Genomic DNA, 25491 nt, shown 5'->3' with positions numbered 1-25491 from the left:
ACTCACTGTTCAAATATGGTCACTGGCATCCAGGGCATTCCTTCTTCCTGGATAACCGTGGCTATATAAAGCTCTCCATACACTACACTACACACACTGAGACAGGGATATACAGCTCTGGCCTATGGCGTGTCAGACTTAATAAATCAGTTGGCAACGAGGGTGACCACCACAAATACCTGAACCCATCTCTCACACACGCTGCATCTAAAAACACACACACACACACACACACACACACACACACACACACACACACGAGAGAAACCTGGCAGTGACTGCGTTACTCAGCACGACAGGAATGACCCAGTGACATCATTAAGTAAGATAGCCGTGCTGACATCACTGAGTAGGGACAGGTGAGATCAGCTCTGGGAAGTTAGGACACTTGTTGACAGTAAACAAGAGTGATTCATTAGATAAATAAAACATGAGTGAGAGGCTGAAGGCCTACTAACAGCCCCCAGACACTGCAGTGAATCATTGAACCCCAAAGTAGAAGTTGAGATGTGTGAGTTCAGGATCAAATTCAGAGGGGTTCATCCTCTAGGGAGCATGCATGAGCTCATCGATCAGTCAGTTACAAAACAAAATGTCTTCTCTGCAAGTGGAAAGTTAGTCACAACCAACTTTTAATTAAAAAAAGGGAAACCAAGACTACCAGCGTCAAATTGTGTTACCATCTGTGAGCTAGGTTTTTTAAATTGGTGATTTGGCACACGGGTGGCGGCAGACGAAGGATCATGTAATTTCCACCACCTACAAATTTGGTTTGAATCCACTTTTGCAAAAAACACATCTCACAGTGGGTTTTGTTTTGCCGTCTAGAAGTAGTAGGAAGTAGGAAGTAGGAGGTAATATTGTGCTGTACATAACAGGGTAAAAAATAAATTCTCAGCTTCCGGCTCAACCATTTTGAGTTCACTAGTTAGCGAGTTGAACTGAACATTCGGCTATGTTTCAGTTCAGTGAGTGCTAATCAGAGCTCCTGTTAATCAAGAACGATCGGTGAAGGAATCCTTTTAATGACCTGATTATAATGATACAGTTCACTGACAAGACCTGCTTTCCCCATCAGTGCTACATGCTCCATCTGTCACTAGACCCTTTCTGGCAGGCATCTTTAAAACCTCACTCCAGTCATTTGTAAAGCTGGTTTTCTGTAAATCTACTCTGCTTACTGACAGAGCCACAGAATATATATTACACCTGTTTTCACAGGCTCGACTGCACTGCTCGGTGCTAGTAAAGTGAATTTGAAATTAGAAGGTAATACGTGTTGATGAGCTTGTGTTCTCAGGTAAAGAAAATATAAAAATCGTACGGCAGGTATCCCCAGTAGTTGCAGTTGTTCATCAACTTCAGTCTCTACCACTCGCAAGGCAAAAGCACATTTTGAAGAACATCATCAAATCGTGAGCAATGTTAAATTAGCTATTTTATTTACAAGGCAGACCACACGTACAGTACAGTTACAGGCCGCTCCGGGGGAAAGCCGGCCTCACAGCAGTTCTCGACACACACCATCACATCAAAAGCTCCTGAGATCAAAGGAAAAATTAATGACACTTGTCAAGAACACACTCAAAAATCTACACCCACATATATATATAAAAATAAAATTACACGGACTGATCACGACTGGTAGAGATGAGAAGATTTCCCCTCAAAGTAGAAGTTGCCTTTAGACTCCGCATCTAGCATCAGTGCTTCCAAATCAAAGGAGTACGTCGGTTATAGAGCTGACCTCAGAGCAGATCACACCAAGCAACTTTCATCAACTAGAATAATTCATATTCTCGGAGTATGCAAAAATAAAATGCAATACTGCAGTGATAAATTTTAACACTTTTTGCAATACCATTCGGGCTTGAATCCAACTAATACTCTTGTTTAGTAGTTTTGAAGTGTCGTACTAGTTAAGGGACACTGATATTTACCTAAAGGACATCAAATCCTAGAGACTTGTATATAATCATTATGAAGTAAATAAGCACTCTCAGATTTCATATTCATCTGTATATTCAACAGGGAAAATGAAGAGTCTAGGTTACTATGGTTCATGGGGTTGTATGTGTTTTCTCAGGAGAGTAAGGTTTGCTTTACAGGCAGGTACAGCAATATATTGTAAACTAGGGCTCATTTGGGGTAGCACAACATTACAGGACACTCCGATAGAAATCCACTGTATAGAACACAAAGCCTATGAAGTTCAGTCATGCAGGATATTGATTCCAGTTCTATACATTACAGTTCTATCCAACAGGTCCCAAACAGTAACAACTAGTACGGTTAAAACCCTCAGAGACACGGCGACAAGAGAGCAGCTGAACAGTTTCTGTCCAGGAAGAAGAGGCGTTTAATGGCACAGTATAAGTCCTTGATCCATAATTGTCCATAATAGTGCTAAAGTCATTGACGGTTGTGATTTGCTACTGTACGACCGGCTGTGTTGAGTAATGTGTGTGGGTCTTTTCTTATTTTTATGCTAACGTTACAGAGAAGGCGATGGTGGTGGAAGATGTGGAGCTCATGTCCGCCGAGGCTCCATCCTGTAGGAGAGCTGCGTCAGTGCCCTCTGGTTGTCGATCACGCAGAGCTTCCGAACGTAACCTCGCACCTCCGCTTGATTTTTGTTGGGCTGGCATATGTCGGGATCTAATGAAACAGAAAAACACGTGTTTGCAAAGATTTGTGTAAAGCCAGCGTGTGAATGTGATAAAATGTGCTGATAAGTGATGAGCAGGCTTACTGAAGGGTGTGCTTCTACAGTGCCTCACTTGGCGAATTGTGTTAGCTATAATACGCTGAAGAGGATAGGAGACATTTTAGTTCATAACACTTGAGTGAAGAGCAGTATGACGAGTAAAACATTTCCCAAAAATGAATAATTCACTGTGCTCAGAAACTCACCATTTTCTCAAAATTGACCATACTGTCAATGAAAGTCTTATTGCCCTCATGTGTAAATGTCATGTCTGCAAAAGAAAAAGAAAAAAATTAAATAGGGCGGCACAATATGGTAAAAACATCTCATTGGGATTATTTTTTACATATATTGTGATTGCAATATGACTCACAATAAATTGGAATTAATCATTTTCATTGTGATAATGTGACATTTGTTGGGATCTGCACCAAACAAACATGTCTCCGTACATCCGGAGAACATGATTTGAAGGTAAGGGCCTCTCTGGAGCACTACAGTACTTCATGACCTTTATCACAAAATTGCAGCTTCTAAGATTTGGATATTGTTCTTTGTCATATTTCGATTAATAGTGCAGCCCTAGAGTTCAATTTAACAGCAGCTACAGTATGTTTCTCCTACATTGCATTCCCATCTCATTCAGTGACTGAGGTATTCCTCTCTTCCTCACAGAGTCGTACCTTTGAGGAGGAGGGGCATGAAGGGGATGATTGGCGGTTCCAGTTTGGTGACGGTGAGTCGGTACGACCGGTGGTTTCTTGAAGGATCCTGTCACCAAACACAGAAACTGTGTCAATTTCTAAGACATTTTGAGCTCAGTTCAAACAAATGACAAAAACAGATGATTGTTGGTTCCAGTTCTCACTGTGGTGTTTGTAGTTTTACTTGTGTAAAGGATCTGAATACATCCTGCACCACTGCTACATACATTATTTTATCTATAGATTTCCGCTGCCACCCCTACACAATGGTGGTAAATAGAAGTTCATGTAACTCACCATCATACTCTCAAACTCAGCATAGAACTTCTTGAACTTGGTGGGGAGTTTCTGCCAGGAAAAACAGACGATTTCATTGTGGTACTTAGCAACAGAGGAATACACTCAAGGGTCAATAAAGATCTCGACGCAGATCAGACAAAGTTTACCTCCCACGTCTGACTCAATCTGCTGACAGCAGGGTTGCTCATCCCCATAATGATGGCGAAGAAGGAATTCAGGTTCTTAAACTCCCGACAGCTGTGGACAAACACACACACACGCTCAAGACATAAAGTGAATGCAACTACAAATCAAGCCTATATACAATAATAAACTCTTCATCTAAGTGGGTGATGTGTAAACCAGCAGCAGGCCCTACTCACTGTGCAGCTATCTTGATGAACTTCTTGAGCAGCTGGACTCTCTTGCTGAGCTGCCCGCAGAGGCAGACCTCAGTGACCACCCACAGCTGAACCTGGTTGAACCTGCGCAGAAACAGGTCCAGGTTGGCCGTGGTTCTCCTGAAGCTCTGCCGGCCAAACGTGTGGTAGAGCAGCTCATGCTGGGGAGAGGAGGGGGGACACATGAGAGGCAGCAGGCTTGGAGTTAATCCAGTGGACAGATCCTGCCACCTTGAATCTGTCAGGCATTATTCCTGCAGGGTTTGTGTTGTTGTTTCAAAGTGTAAAATGAGGCTCTTTGCAGCACTGTACACACAAATTGTCACAGATTACAGTCCCTGACTACTGGCCTGCAGTTGTTTTTAGTGTGTGTGCGCATGCGTAATACCTCGTGCACACAGCTGAAGAGCTCCCAGTCAAACATGGTCATTTGGTAAGCCAGGTCCTTGGAGCTCATCAGCTCAAAAGTTGACATGGAGCCTGCAGAGGGACCCTCCTGGTCTGGAAGAGTAGTCTGAGGCACATGGACAAAAATACACACATTTGTACAAACTCATAAGCAAAGCGTGCTAGGTTTTACTGTGAACCCATTTCATAAAAACTTCAGAAACAAGAGGAACTCATCTCTTACCAGACTGCTGAGCTGCTCTCGAGGACAAGCAAATAACCTCCCGTTGATGTTCAGAGTGGAAAACACTGACACGTCGTTGGGCTTCAGGATTTGTTTTTCTGTAAGAAAAGTGAGGATAGCTGAGTTTTCATAACCTCCAGGATACTTCCTAACACTAAACTAGAGACAGTGGCTACATTGGAGATCGTCAAGTAATACTTTCATTCTGCAAACTTTAAAGAAGAAGCCACTGAAATGTCTGTATTCTTACCACCAGCAGAGCTGAGGTGGACCAACACAAGCTCGTCAGTGGTGCCAAGTTTGTCGGCCACAGCGCTGATCACTTCTCTTCCCGTTGCTGCCACAGAGACCCGGATAGTCGTGTATGTGTGATCGCTGCAGTACACCTTCAACAGGACTGGACACACACAGAGATAATACTGAAATCATGAACATGTTTTGGTGTGTGGTGACACCGCAGGAAGGGTCAGGGCTCACCAAAATATTAAATCCATTCTTGGGGCACACCACCGGCAGAGTAAAAGAAGAAAAAAAAATCAGACTAACTTACTGTCATCATGATTCCTAATGGGCTGTTTCTTCTGCAGTCTTTCCTCTCCGTTGCTGAACTGTCGTATTAAAGTTTTCTGTTGAATTATACAAGACAGTGTGTAGTCAGCATCCTCATCAACATGATGAAACGAAACGAAACGAAACGAAACGAAATGAAAAGGCAAAAGACAGTAGTGTGGACTTACCTTTTTTGAGGCTTTTGCTTCTTCCGAACTACAAAAAATAAAAGATAGTATGAATGTGGCTGGTACATAAAACATCACAGTGAACGTTTAACATGCAGAGGCTGGAAAACATACTGTAATTTGACAACTTTCTCTACGTCAGGAACCAAGTCTTTCAAAGCTCTCAACATCCGAGAATCATTTGATAGACTCCCATACAGCTCCTACAAAGATGGTGAGGAAGAACCACAGTCAGACCAGTTGTATATAATCAGTGTAAGTCAAGTTATTTACTAATATTCAAAAGCTTGCTTTTGGTCACCTCAAGGAACAAGATTGCAGTGGGCTCCTCCTGTAGCATGTAAGTGTGTGCGTTAGCCCAGCGCAGGGTCAGAATGAGGGCCCTCCTCTTACTGTTGAGCGCATACTCCAACCTCTCCTGTTCAGAGCCAGGCGGAGATGCCGCATGGTAGGTGGACACGTGGTTAAAGATAAATACAAAGGCGTAGATCTTACACTGCTTAAGGTTGTATTTACAAAATTTTCTGCCACTACAGGTCGCACTAGAGATCCAGCATGCCACACGAAAACAGCTCCCCAGTAAGTGCCAATTGCTCTCTTCTATCCCATTGCTCTCTTCACAGCCACCAGACTCCACTGACATTTTACCTAATTTTACCTCACAGATAAACTTATAACACACTTTATTCCAACTCAACAGAAACAAAATAAACGGACGGTGATATCTCAAAACCTATTCAACCACAACACAAATGTAACAGTATTGTCACAAAGGCAAAACCATATTTTTATGTTATTTATAAAAAAAGGTAAGGCAGAGTTCTTTAAGTGTTCAAAGTTTAAAGGGGTGGTGGTGTATGAACTAGGGGTCTACTGATATGGCTTTTTCATGGCCGATACCGATCGAGATTATTAGGAATCAATGAGACTGAAATAATAATTGGCCAGGGCTACCCCTAGTATAAACCTGACAGAACATTTTTATTTGCAGAATGGTTCCCCCAGCTTAAACACAAAACCAAAACAAAATGCTTCACTGAACACAGAATGGATATTTCAACACACTTGAAGGCCTCATCGCTGCATCCTTGACAGCGAAAAAAGGGTATAATCATCAGTGCAGCTGCACAAGTAGCTGAACACTTGCACCACAATGACTAAGACAATAGGAATAATAAGAGCTTCTCTGCCAGGTTTACAACTTGTTACTATGGTGTGAAGGGAGCTGTGGTGTGGGTGAGCAGTTCATTAGTGCTGGATGGTCAACTGCTGCTTCAGCACTTCTGTAAACTGAATCGGTGAGTTGCACAGTCCAAGATTCTGTCAGTCGCATTTTTATGGCGAGCAGCAAACAGCAGACGTGTCCATCCAAGTGGATTTGTCAACAAATTTGTGAAGTGTACTGACCTGATGGTGGGTTTCACAAACAGTATGAATAAAAAACAGTGAAGTCTGTATATAAAAAGGCAGAAAGGATATTGTGCCATGAGCAGAGGGCACAGCTGGCTGTTGGGCATGAAGACACAGTGCATGAGGACAAAATCATCCACTGCTGGGTCTACAAGAGAACAAGAGGGAAGAGAGTCAGACTGGAAACAGAGAAAATCGAGAGGTTCAGAAGGTAGTACCACTGATTTCATTGTCTATCCATCTTTCCTTCCTACATTATTACAGTGCATTTGATCTAGTGTCTGGATTATCTTTAGTAAACATAACACATAACTCATACTTCATTTAGGCCTAACAGCTCATGCACTTTGCAACATTTATGTATCTTTTCTGTTCACCTGGTTCACTGTGATGTATGTCCATCCTCATCGCCTCCAGGAAGTGCTCAAGAATCTTCTCTGGTGTTCCTGATATCACAGTGTACCTGAGATGAATGAGAGAGGATGTGAAGCATTTTAATAAAAAAAAAAAAAACAAGACACACACAAAGATAGATTTGTTCTAGTGTGCATTTGTAAGTACGTAGGCAAGACTCCTCACACATACTTGATGGTTCCCAGGGTTGTGGCGCGAGGACTCTTTTCTAACACCAGCACCGCTTGTTCATGTTCCTTTAAACGCACTGTGTTAGCTTCCACGTCCTAAAAATACATCAAGATGCATGCACAAAATCAGTAATGTCACTCCATGTCAAATGTGTTTTTGTTAATGTAATAAAGCCTGTCTGCCAGAGGGGGGAGACAGACATCATAGTCAGGCAGCACATAATGCAGTATGATGCTGCAGACAGCCTGAATGAATGAATTCAGACAGTGTTCAGTGGAAAAAAATCGAACTTTTGACGTGATCTTTTGACTTGGCCGTGACTTTGAGAATATACTTAGCCGATAACAGTGTTTGTAACAGTTAAGACCAAGGGCAGTAATTTGGTGCTGGTGTGGCTCCACTTGTGTCCCATCAGAGGATGAATGTTTATCTCCTGTCGACCTACCCTGAGTATCCTGTTGAAGTCTTCCTTGTCCACGCGCAGGAAGTGGCAGTTATCCTCTCTCAGGACGATGGAGGCTGCACGAGGTGAATCTGTAACCAGGGCCAACTTCCCAAAGTCATCACCCTCATGGAGCGTGCACACGACACCCTAAAACACACACACACACACACACACACACACACACACACACACACACACACACACGCATGAATGGCCGCATAAATAAACACAAAGTCAGACACAAACACAGTTTACTAGTCATCCTAAGCCCTGGAGAAAAATCAGTGCTCAGGACTGGGATGAATCATCTGTACTTGTCTGTGTGTATGAACAGAGTGCATGTGTGTATGTACACGTGTGATCAATGTGTAGGCACGCACACAAGCATGTAGAGTGCATCTGCCTGTACAGTGGTTGTAAATCCATGTGGGGTGTGAAATTGTGTATGCGTACAATCCCCTTAAGCCATTTTAATCATAGTGATGAGTCATGGTGAGCTGAGCAGAGTTTGCCAAACTCCACTGCTGGTGTTTCCCAGCCCCACGGGGCAGACAATGCTGGTCTGCTCCGTACAGACATGATCAGCTGCACATTTTAATCCTTTACTCACACATGAAATATCATCAAATGAAGCAGAAAACCTGAACAATGCTCAGTTGTCACAGAAAGAAACAGAAGCATGTAGGAGGATGAATGCATTCAAGCACACACACACACACACACACACACACACACACACACACACCTTGCCATAGATGACCACATTGACAGAGCCCTTCTGGATGATGTACCAGGACGTGCCCTCCTCTCCTTGGTTGAACACTGGAAGATAAAGAGGACAAACATATATTACCCCCGAATATATGATAAGTACTCACAGTCTGTACATCACAGTTTGTCAAACCGCAGGGGGCCATAGAGAGCAGTAACTTGCTTCAAAACGTACACCGTCAAATCTAAACACACAGATATGATACACATATTTTTTTTTAGATTCCAATTGCAGACATCATTATTGCCAATGTCTATCGCAATTAAGCGTCCATCAGCTCTGTTAGATCCAGCTCTGCTGGATCAGTGACACTCTCCTCAATCTATTCTTATTCATATGCCCTGTGTTGGGAATAGATGGGGGGATTTGGTGGGTGCTCAGTTTTGTCTGAGGGCGGTCCCATAGTGTCAGACTTTAAAAAAATCCCTGCTGTTCACCATGCACACAAATAAAATACATTCTAGTACAAAGATAAACTCACACACTGTTCCAGCTTTCGCATGCGACTCGAAGATCACAACGCTCGCCAGTTCCCTCTTCACCTATAAACCAGAATACACAGCTCAAGTCATACTGGATTTAGAAACATGTGAAAGATCAGTAGAAATGCAAAGATCAGGGGTTTTTTAAGGATTATCTGAATTGACCTGGGAGTCCTTATGATCCATCATGGCAGCACATGGAGAGTTTTTAACTCTCTCTAACACAGATACATGACAAACTTGATTCAAGCCCATTGTTCGTGAACCACTTTCATCTCCTGGAATGTGACTTTCCAGTGCTGTAGCAAAGCGATTGCATCTAATGCACACAACACTGATTCTAGGAATATAGTGAGCACGAAATCACCAACAAAAACACTTCTCGAGCCGTTACAGACTGACAGACTCCTCCTCATGGTGAGGGCTTGCCAACACATAGCAGACTGGTGTAAAACTGTGTCCCATTACACTGTTAAGAGAAACACTCCTCCCTCTGCTCTTAAAAACAAAAAGACTGTAGCAAGTGACTCTGAAGAATTAACGGTAAATCTGGAAAGCCGTACTGTCCCTTTAAAAAGAAAAGTGGACCGCCTGACTCACAGTGTTGGAGAGGTGAGCTAAGGCCTTGATGTGAAGCAACTCATCGTAGATGATCTCGAGGTCGTCCCCTGTCCTCTGACCCGGCCTGCAGACACACACAGGGGTTAGTCAGAATGATCTCAACACCACGTCACCTCTTATTACACTGCTCTCAAATTAGTAATGACACATCCCAGTGCAAAAACTATTTGGCTGTTCTTTTGAATATTGCAAACGCTTGTGTAGGATTACACGTGCTTCAGTGTGATATAGTTTTTTAAAATGTGGCAAGAAGGTGAAATATTTAAATGCGCTTTTGTGTTTGTTACTGACGATTTCCTGAGGATCATGCGCAGCAGAGCGTCTGGGCCGATCTGAGCGAGGAAGAGGATGGTCTCTGGCAGCTCTTCCTCACTCTCCCTCTTCTCCTCCTCACTAGGCAATGGCGTGTCCTCTTCCTCGTCATCAAGAAAGCGGTAGAACAGGTACTTGTCCTGGAAACCCAGCTCCTGGTCCACTGTGGAGCAGCCACGCACATTTGATCAAAAGACAGAAGTGTCCACATTTAAACATACATATCACATACACTTCGTGCCTGGTGATTTTATCAAATTACTCTTGTTTTCTTTACTCAGAACATCATTTCAGGCATTTTCTTTGAAGTCTATGAATTTGAAATTCAATCTATATTTTATGTTCCTGCTTCAACACTTCCAATTAGTTTCAAAGCTAGTATTCATACCAACACTTCGATTGATGTTCAGATATAGTAAAACCACCACTCCAACTCAGAATGAAACAAACAGAGACTCCTTGCTTTATGTCCACACGTATAGAATCCTAATTTATGCAATTAACATAGAGGGAAGACACTCATTAGGGTATCTGTATCCACCACTGAGCTTACAGGACATCATCAAGTATGAAAACAAACTAAAAAGGCACCTCGGTATGCAGTGAGCCGTCTTTTTGTTTCATGTTTTGCTCACTTTCAACTCCTGGTTTGGATGTGCATGTACGCTGCTGTTTTTACTACTGTACCGTGCATGAAATGAGACTAAACATCATAAACTATATAATGAGGAAGCAATAAAGAAACAGAAGTTTTACTTACCATGGTTGAGCACCCCTTCTTCTAGTAGTGCCTGCCACATCCCAACAGCATGGGACCGTGTGAGCACACAGGCACTCTGCAGCACCAACCAGTCCACCAGCTCTGTGCCTACACAGCATTGTCTGCAATAAACACATACCAATAAAATCCACTGAATTTCCTAAAGCTGTGGCATGCATATTCACAACTGAAGCTTTAGACAAACATACTCTTACCTGTATGTCTTGAGGTGGTACTTCCTGTCTCGGATCATGTGTGGGGCTCTGGACAGGATGGCATTGCGGAGAACCTTCCCCGCCCTCTGCAGCTTCTCTGAAGGAATCTACAGAGCACAAGGGAGCACCAGGGTGGTTTGATTAACTGATTGTAAACTGTAATGCGAGTGTCGATACATGCAACACTCATACTGACTCCAGGCTGTAACGTTTATATAGACAAAGGCAAGAGAAATAGAAATCTGAGACTATGTTCAAAAGAGGCCACAGTTTCAGTTGACCCCGAGTGTCGGCGAACATGCTACAACATTTACACCAGAAACTGACGTAATGGCTCAGATCTAAGTATCGAGGTAAACTAATATTACCATTTTAGACAGCTTATTCTGATGGACAATTCAAATCAATAAATTATCTCAGAAGTCTCAATAAGCCACCAACAAATGTATAATTTTGAAGTGTAACCTTGTTTTCGATTGCCACACTGCAAGGGATGTGAATGTTAATTACATACAGTACAACACTATACAGCACTCTTATCACTAAAACACAAAGTGCATACAACCAGGCACATCCTATACAGATCACACCTGCCCCTTAGAAACAGAGGAAAAAGGCAGATGTGTGTGTATACACACACAGCAGCAGCTGGAGAAAACAACAAAGCAAGGCATGCTAATTGGGCAGATGGGATCTTTCTTCTGTGTGCATGCATTAAGCTAGCATTAGCATAACTACAGAGGATCACGGCTATGAGTCATCACTTGTCTCTGCTCAGAAGACACACACACCTCCGAAATTCAGTGTAGCACTCTGGATTCATTTACAAACATGAAAGTATGCAGCAGTGCAGTTTTATGACACCGTGGCCCAGTTTATTTCTTCTCTCTGCACAGTGGTGTTGAGATTAAGTACCTTTTGATTTCAAATATTAGCTACAGCATTTTTTCAAACATTAAAATCGCTCATCTACTCGCCAGCTCTATCAGAAATATGAGACAGACACCTCTTTTTTGCTCAGCCCTCAATGCCCTGTCCACACAGATCTTCTGACGCAGGCAGCGATGCATAAAGGAATCCAAGACAAACCGAGACTGCTTGGGCCACACAGTATATTGGTTGTGAGGTTAGTTCATTCATGCTTTGTGTGCCGCGAGGAAGAGCACAGCTCTCCGAAAACGTGTTGGCAGAGTTTATTTATAGGATTGAGGTTTTTTTTTTACTTCCTGTACAAATCCAAGACAGACCTTTGGGTGCCAGGCAGTGAGCTGGAGAGAGTGTTTACCTTGTTGTGAGCTTTGTTTGCAGAGTCTGAGTTCATGTTGTCTTTGTCTGCGAGTCCTGTGGAGGAAAAACTGTTGTCAAGCTGGTCGAAAAGAAAACTTTAACAGGATGTAGACAGTTTTTTTATTAAAAATCTAGGGATGCATGATAAAGGCTTTAAAATGAAATATCAACAACAGCACAAAATGAGTAGCCGATAGATGGCAGGCCGATAAGATGATGCTTTAACTACGCACGTGTGACGCCAACAGTTGAGGTACTTTTTTTTATTTTGCTCAGTGAGTGTACTCTAAAACCCTTGTTTGTCTGCATCTGCCCATGGGCAATCACAATGAGAGTAAGCATAACAATATGTTCATTCCAGTACAGGAGAGACTTGATGTTCTCTGTAATTAGGTGAAATAAATATATTATATATGCATACAGTATATTGGTATCAGCAAAAATGACAAAACAAAAAAAAATCAGCATAATCCAAAATCGTGCAATGAGGCGAAGTATATGGGATATTTATCAATTAAAAAGATCATTTGTAATTTGAGAAAGTCGCAGTTTGTCATAAAACTAATGAAACATAAGACTGGGAAAATATATAGTTTGAAGGACTACAAACCCAACAACTACGCATGTTATCTCTAAACACAGAGGAGACACACTGCACAAGATGTCCTGATGAACATTGGGTGGCAAACAAGTATAACATCTTGAAAAAGAAGCAGGAGTACTCTAGAATGATATTCAACATAGTTTAAAGTTCTCCTTCTTCTTTATCAAGTTAATCAAGTAATAACACTTATTATTACTACTTACATTTTCCAGTAATTTAACATATCACCAACATTTACAGTGTTTCTTTCATTGTAGTGTGCGTGTGTCTCTACTTACTGTCATTGTTAGATCCACTCTCCATGGCTCCATAAGGAGGGGCCAACAGTCCAGCCAAGCTCTGACGATATTTCTACAAGACACACACACATATAAGAACTTATGTCAATTTTGAAAAAATGACCACCTCTTTTATCATGATGGATCATTTATAAAGACATCATCATCGTCAGCTTTCAAAATCCATCTCAATAACACACACACACACACACACACACACACACACACACACACACACACAGTGCTACTTTCAAGCACACGCTGCAAGTGCCCCTCAAAACAAAGCCCTTTGTGCAACCAAGATCATTTACATGCAGAACAACTAACATTATATAACACACACACCCACGCACACACTCACAGCAGCATTCAAAGCAGGGTTAATGAGTACATACAGATGCTGCCCTTACAGCTGTTACCAACAATAAACTGCATTTGCATTTCTATAGCAGAGACACTGAAATACATACAGCGGGCCATTTTCAGCCGGGATGTGCCACTGCCCCCCTGCAAGGTCATTACCAAGCAAGCTATACCCTATGAGGACAGCCAGGAAGACACACACACACACACACACACACACACACACACACACACACACACACACACACACACACACACACACACACACACACACACACACACACACACACACACACACACACACACACACACACACACACTCAGAAGAAGAGACAGAGAGAGCATCTGTTTGACCTGAAGTCACAAACACCCCCCCTGTCGTTGACTTGCTTGCACAAAAAGGCACACACAACCGGAAAAAAAACAACGGAAAACAAATCCAGGAAGTTTCAATTTCATTTTTTGAGAGGACAACAAAAGTAAACAGAAGGAAACATGACAGTGAAACATCACACACACACACCCCACAGACTACACACTGTTACAGTGGAGGAGTCAGACTCACCTGAGGTAACACACTCAGCTGCCTAACACTGGAGGGATTGAAACCCCAGAGAGCTGCCCTCTGCTCCTTTACAACTCACACACAAACCACCGGATAGCATCCTGCTCCAAACAAGCTTCTCTCCTCCTTTATTTCTCCCTCTCTCTTCCTCTCTCTCTCTCTCTCTCACACACACAGGCAACCCAGTGTCTCTCTCGGTCTCTCACTCCCCCTCTCTCGCCACAATCGAGCCAAAAACCAAACCACTTTCTCCCGCAGGTTACCACGGTGATCTGAGTGTCCGTCCGACCCAGCTACTCTAGTGAAGGAGGAGAGGGAGAGGGAGGGAGGGAGAGACAGAGAAAGGAAGCAGAGGAGGGAAAGAAAGGAGTAGTGAGGGTGAGGATAGAGGGAGGGAGGGAGGAAAGGAAGGAGGCTGGCAAAAGACACAGCGTGGCCAATAGAGGAGAGAGGAAGTGGGCAAGAGAAATGTAGAGCAGGTGAATGGGACAGAGTAGTAAATGAAAGATTTAGTCCAGGCCAAGCAGCCATCTGCTGTTTTGTAAACTGTATTTTTACACATATCTGTCAGACACCACAACAAGCTGTTTTACATTTACACCCCATTTATTCACCTAATTTTCACATAGAATTATGGAGCAGCGCTTTTTTTCTTTTATCCTTTCATCAAACACATGACTGCATTCATCCCGCAGCTTTCTAGTCCTCTTTGCCACACACAAGCACATGCACACAAATTAGTCCATGCACACACAAACACACAAGCACACACATAAAACACAAAGATCCTTTTACTATGAGCTGAACCAGATTCAAAAGACTACAACCTCGGGCTATGGTTTTCTGCGTTATGTCTACTGTCCTAAAATAGATAGCAGAGTGGGAGACTGAGTGCACTTAGTGCAAACAAAAAAAACACACAAGCCTGGTAATAAGATGGCACACACTTTAATAACCAATTATCTTCTTATCTTGTTTTTACATGTTCCTCTCACATGAAATGGACATATCACGTTTCAGTAAATCCAATTTCATCTAATAATAACCCTGATGATGTCATCATTTCTCTCATAAATGGCGGCAATGAATAGATAAATCTGTTTTATACTGAGAGCAGAAAAGCTGTCAAAACAACATCTCATTTTAGAGAAATCTGTCAAGGGGTTTGTCAACACGGTTGTCAGAAACAAGGCTCAGTTATATTTATGTTTGATTCATAACAACACTGTTGTTAAATGTTTACCCATGTTTATATAACACATGGAAAACGTGAGCCAAAGAAAACTGCATTTTCATACTCAAAACCTTTACTTCTGCAAAATGCTGCATGTCTCAATCAATATCTAATAAAGAGAAAATCTGGGTGGATTTGTGTCTATTGTTACTCATCTGAGCAGTAAATCAAAAAGATGCAATATGTATAAAGTGCCCACCAGATTAACTGCTAAGATAAGTTAAACATGCAACTAGTGGTCAAGCAGCCAATGTAACTAGAATCAGCCGCCTTTCAGTAAACATGGCCAGACCAGGACTAAACACAGCCTCTTAAACTGACCTAGGTCAGCTATTTAGTCTTACTCACAATGACCGGAAAACACACTTTGATATGTAACGTTTCCTTGTAAGTCCACCCAACTACATCTGAGTTCAGGGTGTTGAATCGACTTTTAGCAAGACACTCAACATCTTTCTGTATAAGCCCAAACCCCTCTAACAGTTATGAAATCAATAATAACTAAAGAGAAAAACTACAATTATTTAGAACATGAAAGAAAACAGGACCCTTTTGTATTACACAATGCAAAATAGGAGATTAGAGCCTGACCAAACAACAGGGCAGACACTTGTGGCCCTTGGACGCCGGCTGTGAAGCTACAGTAAACCGATCCATTGCTCTGCCAGGACTTCCTCTCTGAGGGGGACCCTGTGAATGGAGAGGGTAACCTCAACAAGGAGGCCCACAGAGAGGCCACTACTACAATGCCAACTCTCAAAAAGAGATGCCAGGCCGAAGGCCATGCTACTTAGTGCTGATTCTTCAAGTTTGTATGATACAGTATCTGATGCAATATCTGAGATACCTGCTGACGAGTTTTTATATTCTGACCATGACTCATCAAAATCAACGCTACAGTATTAGGTACAATGTGCTTACTATCAGTTTTACTGATGGAAGTTATATCTGCGATATACCATTATTAGTCGGGAATATCAATACTTTTACCTAGCGTAAGGCCCACAGTGTGCGACCTTTTCATGCTAAACCACAAAAGGAAAGATGATAAATTACATTATTCATTTGATCAATATTAACTGCAAGTGAATCCTATTGATATCACCAGTTGAGAGTGAAATTTCAGATATTTATGTTTTAGCCCAGGTGTGAAATACTGTTAATTATTGGTATGGAAAATTACATGAACAGAGCCGTTAATGTTGCTAATTAAACCTGTGCTATTCCTGCAGTGACCTGTCAAAATATCTGCTGTGAAAAAGGCAGCATATAGCTACGCTTTAAATAAACTACTCTGCCTATATATAGAGAGAGAAATGGTATGTATTCAAGGATATTAAGCCATCTTTAACCACCTTAATGACCATTAGTCTGTTCGCCTTAGGATACAATGTAGCCTCCTCTTTACCGTTCCAACACAATCAGAATATATTATCAGCAGGTATCTGTGCCCAGGAGGAAACCTCAGCACACAGGATGTTTTATTCATAGTGGTGCGAGGACTAATATGCACTTATCACTTTTAAATTCCCACGACACTTCCTTCCCTACACATTTAACACGCACAGTACACAGTATAGATCCATGTAGGCTCTTGGTGCAATGGTTTGGTGCATCATCCCTTGTGCTGTGAATACTGCACTAAGCCACAGCAAGCTCTGACAACAATAGGCATCCAGTACTAAGCACAAGCACACAGGCATTTCTCTCTCTCTCTCTCTCTCTCTCTCTCTCTCATATTGTGTCACCTGAGGAGTGTGTCTAATAGGTGGGCACTGTTATGGTGGACAGCCCTCTTGTGGTTGAAGGTACAATTACAGTGGAAGGGTGTCTGAAAATTGCAGTCTCAACAGGGAACTCTTTCAAGATGGAAAACCTTTAGGTACGGAGTTCATGCTGAATCATGAGGTTTCAGCTCATACTCACAGATACACACATTACAGCAGCTCTCTCGGTTTTTAAATCTCTCACCTCCCAGAGGCTCTTGAACTCCCTCTGCTCGATACGCAGCAGCTCGCTGGTCTCTCTGCTGACAATGGTAGCATGGCGGGGTGTGTTGTCCAGGATGGACTCCCCGAACGCCGTCCCGATCCCCAGTGTACAGATAGTGACTGCATCCTGCACACAAACACAACAAGCTTGTTTTAACGGCTGGTTGTTACAGAATAAAGGTGTGGGAGACTCTAGGTTTCACTTTCAAACAAAGCTTTATATTTATATACACAATCATACACAGCACAAGCTAACTCAACATTAAGATGAATCTACAATATAATATGAAGGAATTTAGCATATAGATAAAAAACTATTTTAGATATAAACTATAGAGTAAAAAGAAACAATGGAACAATAAACAATAATATTGGCCAAAAAATATATTGCAACAAATCAGTCGAGCTGTATCTTCAGTCAATTTGTCCCATATTTCATAAAAAACTGTTAAAATGCCCATCATGATTTTCTAGAGCCCAATCTGATGTCATAAACCGTCTTCTGCCTGACAAACAATCCAAATCCCAAACGTATTCAATTTACAATGCAATGTCAAGACACGGAAAAACAGCAAATATTGACATTTTAGGAACTTAAACTGGAGAATTCTTGGATATTTTCTCTTCTAAAGATGCCGAAAACAATGAATCAATAGGTTGCGATTAATTTTCTTTTGATTGACTAATCGATTCATCAACTAATCGCTGCAGCCCTATATCCAAAGGTTTGTTTTAGAAATATGGACAGACATGAAGAGCAGACAGATTAATATATGGTAATCAATGCAAATCAATTCAAATATGAGGGGCTAGTAAACACAGTCTCCTGCAAGGAAAATATCTCTGGGTGCTTGGATATAATTGGACAGGCTGGAGGGAAGCTAAGACACTGATTTAGACAAACATTCAGAATGCTATGGAAACCTTTTCAGCGGTCCAAACTGACATTTCAGATATAGCCACAGAATCTAGGCCACCAATGGCACTTAAGGGCTACATACAGTACATAAAAAGGACATTTCACAATGGAGGGTCGTCTTATCTCCGTCTTTAAACGGGAACAAATCCTCTCTCTCTTACTCTCTCCTCTCTTCTCCCACACATCATTCTTCCCCTCTTTATAGTAAAACCCAATTTCCACACTCTGGCGTAAAGGACATAACAATTAGCGGCAAGCACAGTTCTCAGTGGACTTGTTTTCTGCGCTGTGGCAGATTCGTTTTGGCATATTTAAGCAGGAAGACGATGAGCTAATGTGCTAGAACAATGTCAGCATTTAAGAGTGTCGTTCAGGACCGGCGCTCTAACACGAGGAGCACTTGTAGAGCGAGGCCTGGATCCTCGACAGAGGAGGTTATGATAAAAATAGTACACGAGGTCGTAGGAAAATGGCAGCCGAGAAAAATCATGCTTCTTCACAAAAATAGAGAGGAAATTACAGAATGAACCCCGTAGTGTCTGTGATTCAGGACTCAATACATTATTCATTCATTCATTCATTTGTGATTCAAATGATTTAAAGCAAACACACACAACAGAAACACAGCAGCACAAGTGAAACTACACAAGTTATCATGTATGTATGAGGCTGCAATCTGTCTCAAAATGATCTTACCTGGTGGTTGGCTGTTTCTGACACTTTGACATCCAGAGAGCCAGACAGGACAGCATACCAGCTGGTGCCTATGTCTCCTTGTCGAAACACTGTGGACAGTAAAATACATTAAATAGTGTAGAGTGCTGGTGGAGACAAACATTTCACTCAGTGGACAAACAACAAAACCATGCATTCATAAAAACCTATACCACCACTCCCTAATAGTGTTGTCAAAAATATCAATACCAATCAATTCTGAATATTTGAAACAGTTTCATTACTCATTTTTTGCAATATTGTCACACCAGTACTTGCTTCATTTTATTGCTCCCGTCTCTGACAGCAAGTTAACACATGTACCACTGGAGACATCTTGTAAGTAATTAATGAAGAAAAATGCCAAACATCCACTGGTTCCAGTTCAAATGTGAGAATAAGCAGCTTCTCTCTCTTTTATATAACATTAGTATTATATAGCTCGATTAAGACTGAGTATCATAAAAATTGCTACCAATACCTTGACTTTGATACCGGTTCCTCAACGATTTTAGGCATTGAAATTTGGTATCAATTGACAAGACATTTGAACTAACAATCATCAGTATTGTGGATATAATGTCTAAGTCGGTAAATGCAAGTATTAGAACAAGTGGAGCAGTCTGGTAAGTTCAGAATATTACATCACGTTACTGTAATGCAGCCTTTAAAACTATGAAAAGACAACACTTACCATGTTATCATGATATAACAATTTCTAAAATCTAAGACGATGTATAGTCTCATTTAAGAAGAATGCTACAATAACGATATATTGCCCAGCCCTAATGAGTGCAAATATCTATTGAACATCCAAATGAAACAATTTGGGCTCTGAAAAATTATCTTGGCAATTTTGTGATATTTTCTAAACAAAGCATTTATTTAAAGCAGCTGTACAAGTAATCGATGCTGCAATAATCATTAATGGCAGACATAAGAGTGATCAAATGTACTAACATCCATACGCTACAAATGTTTTAAAAAAGGATTGCATAATTTGTATGCAGGGAGGTTTATACACATGAATTTAAATGATCACACTACTTTGCAAACCAATGCATCACACTTCATACAGCAAAGGCATCCTCTGCAGCGTGACTGTCATGTAATAACACTGTATATACTGTATAATGATGCTTTACTGTGGAGAGATAGTCTGAGCCTGACAGCCACAGAGCATCTATTATTGTACACAAAACCACAACCATTATGTTTGAGCGTTTCTGTGGGTGTGTGTGCATGTACGTACGTGTGATGCCTTTCTCCAGGCATTCATAGAAGGCACAGGCACAGATCTGCAGTAAGAGCGGAGGTGGGAACCTATGGAAGGCTTTGACCTCTCTCAGTCTGGTCAATATAATGTCCACATCCTCTCCTGAGCGCTCCGAGGGCCTGTGCACAAAACAACCATTCATTAAACGTAACATCACTGTTTTTTGTCAGGTTTCGGCCTATTAACTGCAGGATGCGACTCGTTCACTGCGATGGATTATCTATCTCAAGCAGGTCTATTTTTGCACAGGGGATAAGAAAATCAATCATAAAGCTACAGTACAGTGTGCTTCGGAAAGTTTTTGGCAGTAATGCTAAATATTTGCAAAAAACATTTAATGGACTAATACATGAAAAATCAGCGGTATTGTCCTTTAAGATAAAAGGCAGCGCTATTGTTGTTGTGTTATCTACGCATTAGTGCGTGCGTGCGTGTGTGAGAACGCTGCTTCATTGTTCGGCCTGGTGTCTTAGCGATAACAGCGGAGAGCTGCAGACGTTACTTCTCTCAGCTAAGACCCCCCACAGGGTGTTGATGCAAGATCTCATTTGTACTCCTGCTATTTCTAATACGCTTAAATCTGAGCGTGCACACACACACGCACACACACACACAAGCGTTGTTTGACACCTACACGAGAACACACAGAAGTTTGATCTGCAAGCTTAAACATTCTGTTCAGCGATGCGGCAGCAAAAAACTACAAAGCCAAAACATTTTAGAGTAACACACAGTGCAGTTAGCCTTGTTCATTCACTTATTTTGCTTTGCTAGTGACTCACCCTTGCACGTGCATGTGCGCGCCTGTGTGTGTGAGTGTGTATGCTCATACAGAATACTTAATGCACTGTTGGCTTCTTCCTTCACAGACGAAAAGCTGTCTATCCCAAACTCCTCCTTTGCTTCCAGCTTTCTCCTCTTTGTCTGCCACCACTAAACATTTCTCTCATCTCCATCCACTTTTTCTCCTTTGATAGGCAAGACAGGAAATAACAAACACCCCTCTTCTTCTTTGTGCTTCGCATTTTCTCTTCTCCATCCCTGGCATCCCTCCTCCATCCATTAAGTCTCACCACTAACTCACCAGCACTCACCATCCTCCCATTATTATCCCTTCTTTTCTGCTTTGCAAGCTCACATGCAGCAATGACTCCCCCTTTTAAACGCACATGTACATACAGGGGGTAAACACACACATATTTGTATCCCCGAGCTGTAGCTGATTGTCCTCCGTAACCCGGGACGGTACTCCCAGATAAACACAGACTGAGCCTAAAGGGCTGGACTGCACAACACATCTTTCCAGTCCTGCAACATCTGCCACAAGCTTGGGGCCATTACTGACGGGTCTTTTCTTTCTGTCTTTGTCTTTTTATCCCTTTTTTTGGTCTCTGACTCATCCTCCCATCATCCTCCCACTGGCTACGTATTGGCCCTCGGTGCTCCGTCATATCCCAGTGTAGGCTGGGTTAATGGTTTAGACAGGTGGACTCCCACACACTGCAATAGGGAAAGACGGGGAGGTTAACTCTGCGGGGTTGAATGGGTAATACCAGCATCACCCTTCACCTATCCGTCTGCAGTGAAACCGTTAAGGTCCTCCAGTTATAATCCCCTGGTTAAATCCTTGTTCGTCTCTCTCTTCGGTTATCATGTGCTTGCTCGCTCCCTGCCTGTCCAGAGGAATCTGTCTCCCCCATCAGTGTGAGGCGGATGTGACCTGAGAGCTGCTCACCTGATCTTTCCTCCCCTTCCATCCCCCTTTTCTCTCTTCCTTGACTTCTCCCCTCCTCGGCCTTTTCCCCCTCCATTTTTTTTATTGTCAGCAGAGATCTCAGCTTTCAACCACAAATCATGGCCGCACACGCACACGTGGGATTTACCGATCGACCAGCATGACACGCTGAAGAGACACCAGAAGGTTCTGCAGATTGTTTTGGGAAACACCCATCTGGAAAATGTTCAATGTTTCCAGACAAAATAAATCAAAGGTTGATGTGTGGCAGCCAACCAAAATGTCAGACAGCCTCAACACAAACAGATTTCCCGAGCTGCCAGATTGAGGCGTTACTGTAGCAGAGGCTTGAGTTGGATGTACACAGCTCTGCATCATCACTAACAACCTGAGATCCTGTTAAAAACACTGACTACTAATCAGCAAAAACACAGCTCAGTTTACAGTTAATCATCAAATCATCAGACATATTCGAACAAATAACTATATGACTGATGAATGCATGCTTAGAGGACGTTTTTCTCTATGAAATCCATACTATCAGCTCGTCACAGCGGGACATTAGACTTCAAATGGCATCTGTACCAGTTGTGTGTGTGTGTGTGTGTCTGTGCCCGGGGAAACACTGAACAAAACAGTTCTGACTTTATCTCACATACTTCACACTCACTGGCAATAAATGTCTCTGGACAGATATATTAGAGACAGTCGTATCTTAACCTCCGTCTTGCTCTTACCTTCCCCCTCTCCCCCGCCTCTCACTCTTCACTTGCTCACATCAACAGTTACTGTAGATGAAAGCTCCCAAACACACACACACACACACAAACACACACTGCTGGATATTGATTGGATAAGGAGGTGCATTGCTGAGGAGCACTGAGTGCTCTACAATAAGATCCTTTCCAGTCTAATATTACGGCCCAGGCTGCCCATAATGACACCCACCTACTGCTGCATTAGTTTAGCAAATTTAGGACTGTAGTGTGCCGCTCTGTGTATTTCTTTTTAAATCATAAACACCACATTAGACGATTATAAACATTTTAGCACTGTAATGATCAAACCTTTCTCACAGTGATTTTGTATCATATTTTAACCAATTTAACCACATTTAACAACAAATAACACTGAACGATAGCTAAAACTAACTGATTAGTCAATCAACAGAAACCTCATTCACAAACATTTTGATTTTAATTATGTTTTTAAGCAGAAATGCTCAAAATGTAGTGGCTCCAGCTTCAAAATTGGTGGTCTTTATGACAGCAAATTTAATATCTTTGTGTTTTAGACTGTCGGTTGGACAAACCAAGCAATTTAAAGCCAACACTTAGGCCTCTGGAGAGCTATGACCGGGCATTTTTAAGCATTTTCAGACATTTTATAGACCAAACAATTAAACACACCGTATGTAATTTCTGCTGCTAGGGGTCTCTCAATCAAAACAAAAGATGTAAGTGCTGTGGGATCATGAAAGTGCTTGTTTACAGTTTTAAAATTCCACTGTTGCTTCATGGACGAGGTAATGAATTAAAGTTTTATTCATCCATTATTACGATGTGTCACATTTGCTGTCTTCCTTCCTGACTCATTGACTTATCGTCCGATGTTTTCCCGGAAGTTAAAGCGTCAGGAACACGAACAAAACGAACAACCTTGAATAGAACTGCCATTACTCTGGTTTGAACAGACTACATTTTAAACCAATTAATTAAGAAAATAATCAACTGATGAACTTAATGTGGAAATAATCCTACCACTTAATTGCGAACATACCAGCACAGTGTATTTACATGATGCCATCCAGTCAGGTGAGGATGAGGAGACAAGATGGTAGCTTCAGGTTGCCAATGGTAACATGAGGATGTGTCATAGTGAGGTGTGTACAGTATGTGTGGGTGTACAGGCTGTGGGGTGCATGTCTCATATGTCATTGTTTGTTTTAGACGTGAAGTGTATCATCTACATTAATTAGCGTATGGGCTGCCATTCCATGTTGTTTATTTATTTAAGGCGACTCCCGTGGATACTATGGCTTTTTTTTTTTTTTTTTTGTGGCACAGCACGCCTGCAGCATGAGACCTTTAATGTTAACTGAGCTGATACAGCATGGACTGAAAAGCTTTTCCCAAACACTGCAGCTGCTGGATCTGTAGGCTATAATGAAATGATGATTAGGGCTTGTTAATAAAACAGACTGTAAATTGGCTGCTCAGTTATTCTAACCTGTTCAGTCAGGCCAGCAGAAATACAGCCTGACATGCAGCAGCATTGTGGGACTAATAAAAGAAAAAAGAAAAATAATACACTGACCTGCTTTCTCATCCTCATCTCGAGGAAAAACCACTAACATACACGGTGTGGTAGTATTTTAAAAATGTATGGCTATTTGATTTGCAGCAGACAGGCATAAACCATGTGCGTCTATTCAGCCACCTCATGCAGTGCAGAGACATCCCGGTCCAACCTCGAAGCCACCAACGCCTTTTTGACCGAGCGCACACAAAAATAGCAATTTAACAAGAAAACAGAGGGTGTGTATTGTTTTGCACTGCAGCCTTTGCCATCACTGGACGATGCGTGTATCGTCTCTGAGAATGACAGCGACCTATACTATGCTCAAAACAAGGCGTATCACGCTAATACCGCACGCTCTCACACCGCACACCGCCGGCTGCGATTAATCACGTTGAAGCGGGTGAATGAAAAGAGGGGTCGAGAGGAAAACACGAGCATCGCTGCGTGGAAGTGTCTCGTAGAGTGTGTGTGCTTTCACCCACCTTTTATCCAGGCAGCAGATCCACTCCGCCGACGGAGCCGAGTTGGGGGACGTCTGCACCGCGACCATCTTCCCCGGCCGTGTGACGTTGAGCGCTGTGATGCTACCGGAGGAGGCTTCCCGGTTGTCGGTGGTCGTTAATGAATGTGAGCTCCGGCTGCGCCCCCTCCCCGCCCCTCTGCTTCGAGCAGCCTCACACAACTACAGGCTGATGTTGCTGCTGCTGCTGCTGCTGTTGCTGCTGCCTTCATCGTGGCATGCAGATGACTTGTGTCAGGATGCCTTAATGGGCTTTTTTGTAGGGCAACTAGAGGGCTCACAGACAGCAGCGTGACACACTGCAGTGCAACGCTTGGAGACATAATTAAACAACAGGAGAGGATTAATAACACGTCAGCTGTTAGCCAACAATAGGACATGTAACAAGTACAATTTAGGCCTGTGGTGTGGAGTTAGTAAACATAACATTTGGGGTAGGCAACATCAGCAAACTGAAGTACATGTTTGCCCACCAGTGGTGTGCACAGGGGTGGGGAGCGCAGGGCAGGGGTGAACCCCTGTCAAGTGCCTCTCTGGTTAGCTGTCATGGTCGAACATCCAACAAAGCGGCCAACTAGGATGCTACAGAGTATATTGGAATGTTAACAATCGTAACATCTATTTTTACAATGAGGAGCTTGTC

At 42.3% G+C, this 25491-nt stretch overlaps 1 protein-coding gene across 7 annotated transcripts in view; it reads right to left on the bottom strand.

Moving 5' to 3' along the window:
• Positions 1 to 1420: 1420 nt before the first annotated feature.
• LOC311266310 (rap guanine nucleotide exchange factor 4-like) overlaps positions 1421 to 25491 on the bottom strand; it is a 29424-nt gene continuing 5353 nt past the window's right edge. The window contains exons 3-33 of one of the 7 annotated variants that reach the window (XM_084368605.1): positions 24811 to 25160; positions 20269 to 20411; positions 18999 to 19087; positions 17364 to 17510; positions 13231 to 13303; positions 12347 to 12402; positions 11062 to 11168; positions 10847 to 10968; positions 10066 to 10249; positions 9754 to 9838; positions 9153 to 9213; positions 8645 to 8721; positions 7900 to 8046; positions 7449 to 7549; positions 7247 to 7332; positions 6939 to 7017; positions 5761 to 5911; positions 5574 to 5662; positions 5460 to 5487; positions 5273 to 5348; positions 4973 to 5119; positions 4723 to 4820; positions 4480 to 4605; positions 4074 to 4252; positions 3858 to 3948; positions 3709 to 3759; positions 3391 to 3478; positions 2914 to 2978; positions 2753 to 2807; positions 2494 to 2658; positions 1421 to 1541 (exon numbers count right to left, since the gene is read on the bottom strand). In XM_084368605.1, the coding sequence (XP_084224731.1) occupies positions 2531 to 2658; positions 2753 to 2807; positions 2914 to 2978; positions 3391 to 3478; positions 3709 to 3759; positions 3858 to 3948; positions 4074 to 4252; positions 4480 to 4605; positions 4723 to 4820; positions 4973 to 5119; positions 5273 to 5348; positions 5460 to 5487; positions 5574 to 5662; positions 5761 to 5911; positions 6939 to 7017; positions 7247 to 7332; positions 7449 to 7549; positions 7900 to 8046; positions 8645 to 8721; positions 9153 to 9213; positions 9754 to 9838; positions 10066 to 10249; positions 10847 to 10968; positions 11062 to 11168; positions 12347 to 12402; positions 13231 to 13303; positions 17364 to 17510; positions 18999 to 19087; positions 20269 to 20411; positions 24811 to 24878 (2997 nt within the window). In that variant the 5' untranslated portion in view covers positions 24879 to 25160 and the 3' untranslated portion in view covers positions 1421 to 1541; positions 2494 to 2530. Of the gene's footprint in view, positions 2659 to 2752; positions 2808 to 2913; positions 2979 to 3390; positions 3479 to 3708; positions 3760 to 3857; positions 3949 to 4073; positions 4253 to 4479; positions 4606 to 4722; positions 4821 to 4972; positions 5120 to 5272; positions 5351 to 5459; positions 5488 to 5573; positions 5663 to 5760; positions 5912 to 6938; positions 7018 to 7246; positions 7333 to 7448; positions 7550 to 7899; positions 8047 to 8644; positions 8722 to 9152; positions 9214 to 9753; positions 9839 to 10065; positions 10250 to 10846; positions 10969 to 11061; positions 11169 to 12346; positions 12403 to 13230; positions 13304 to 14158; positions 14251 to 17363; positions 17511 to 18998; positions 19088 to 20268; positions 20412 to 24810; positions 25161 to 25491 lie in introns of those variants that run through there. The other 6 variants (XM_084368606.1, XM_084368604.1, XM_084368607.1 and 3 more) reach the window with 6 other exon arrangements.

Source organism: Pagrus pagrus (assembly GCF_965226575.1).
Source record: "Pagrus pagrus genome assembly, chromosome: 12".
Lineage (NCBI taxonomy): Eukaryota > Metazoa > Chordata > Actinopteri > Spariformes > Sparidae > Pagrus > Pagrus pagrus.
The sequence above is the reverse complement of the archived record's forward strand: the minus strand, read 5'-3'. Positions and strand labels throughout refer to the sequence as shown.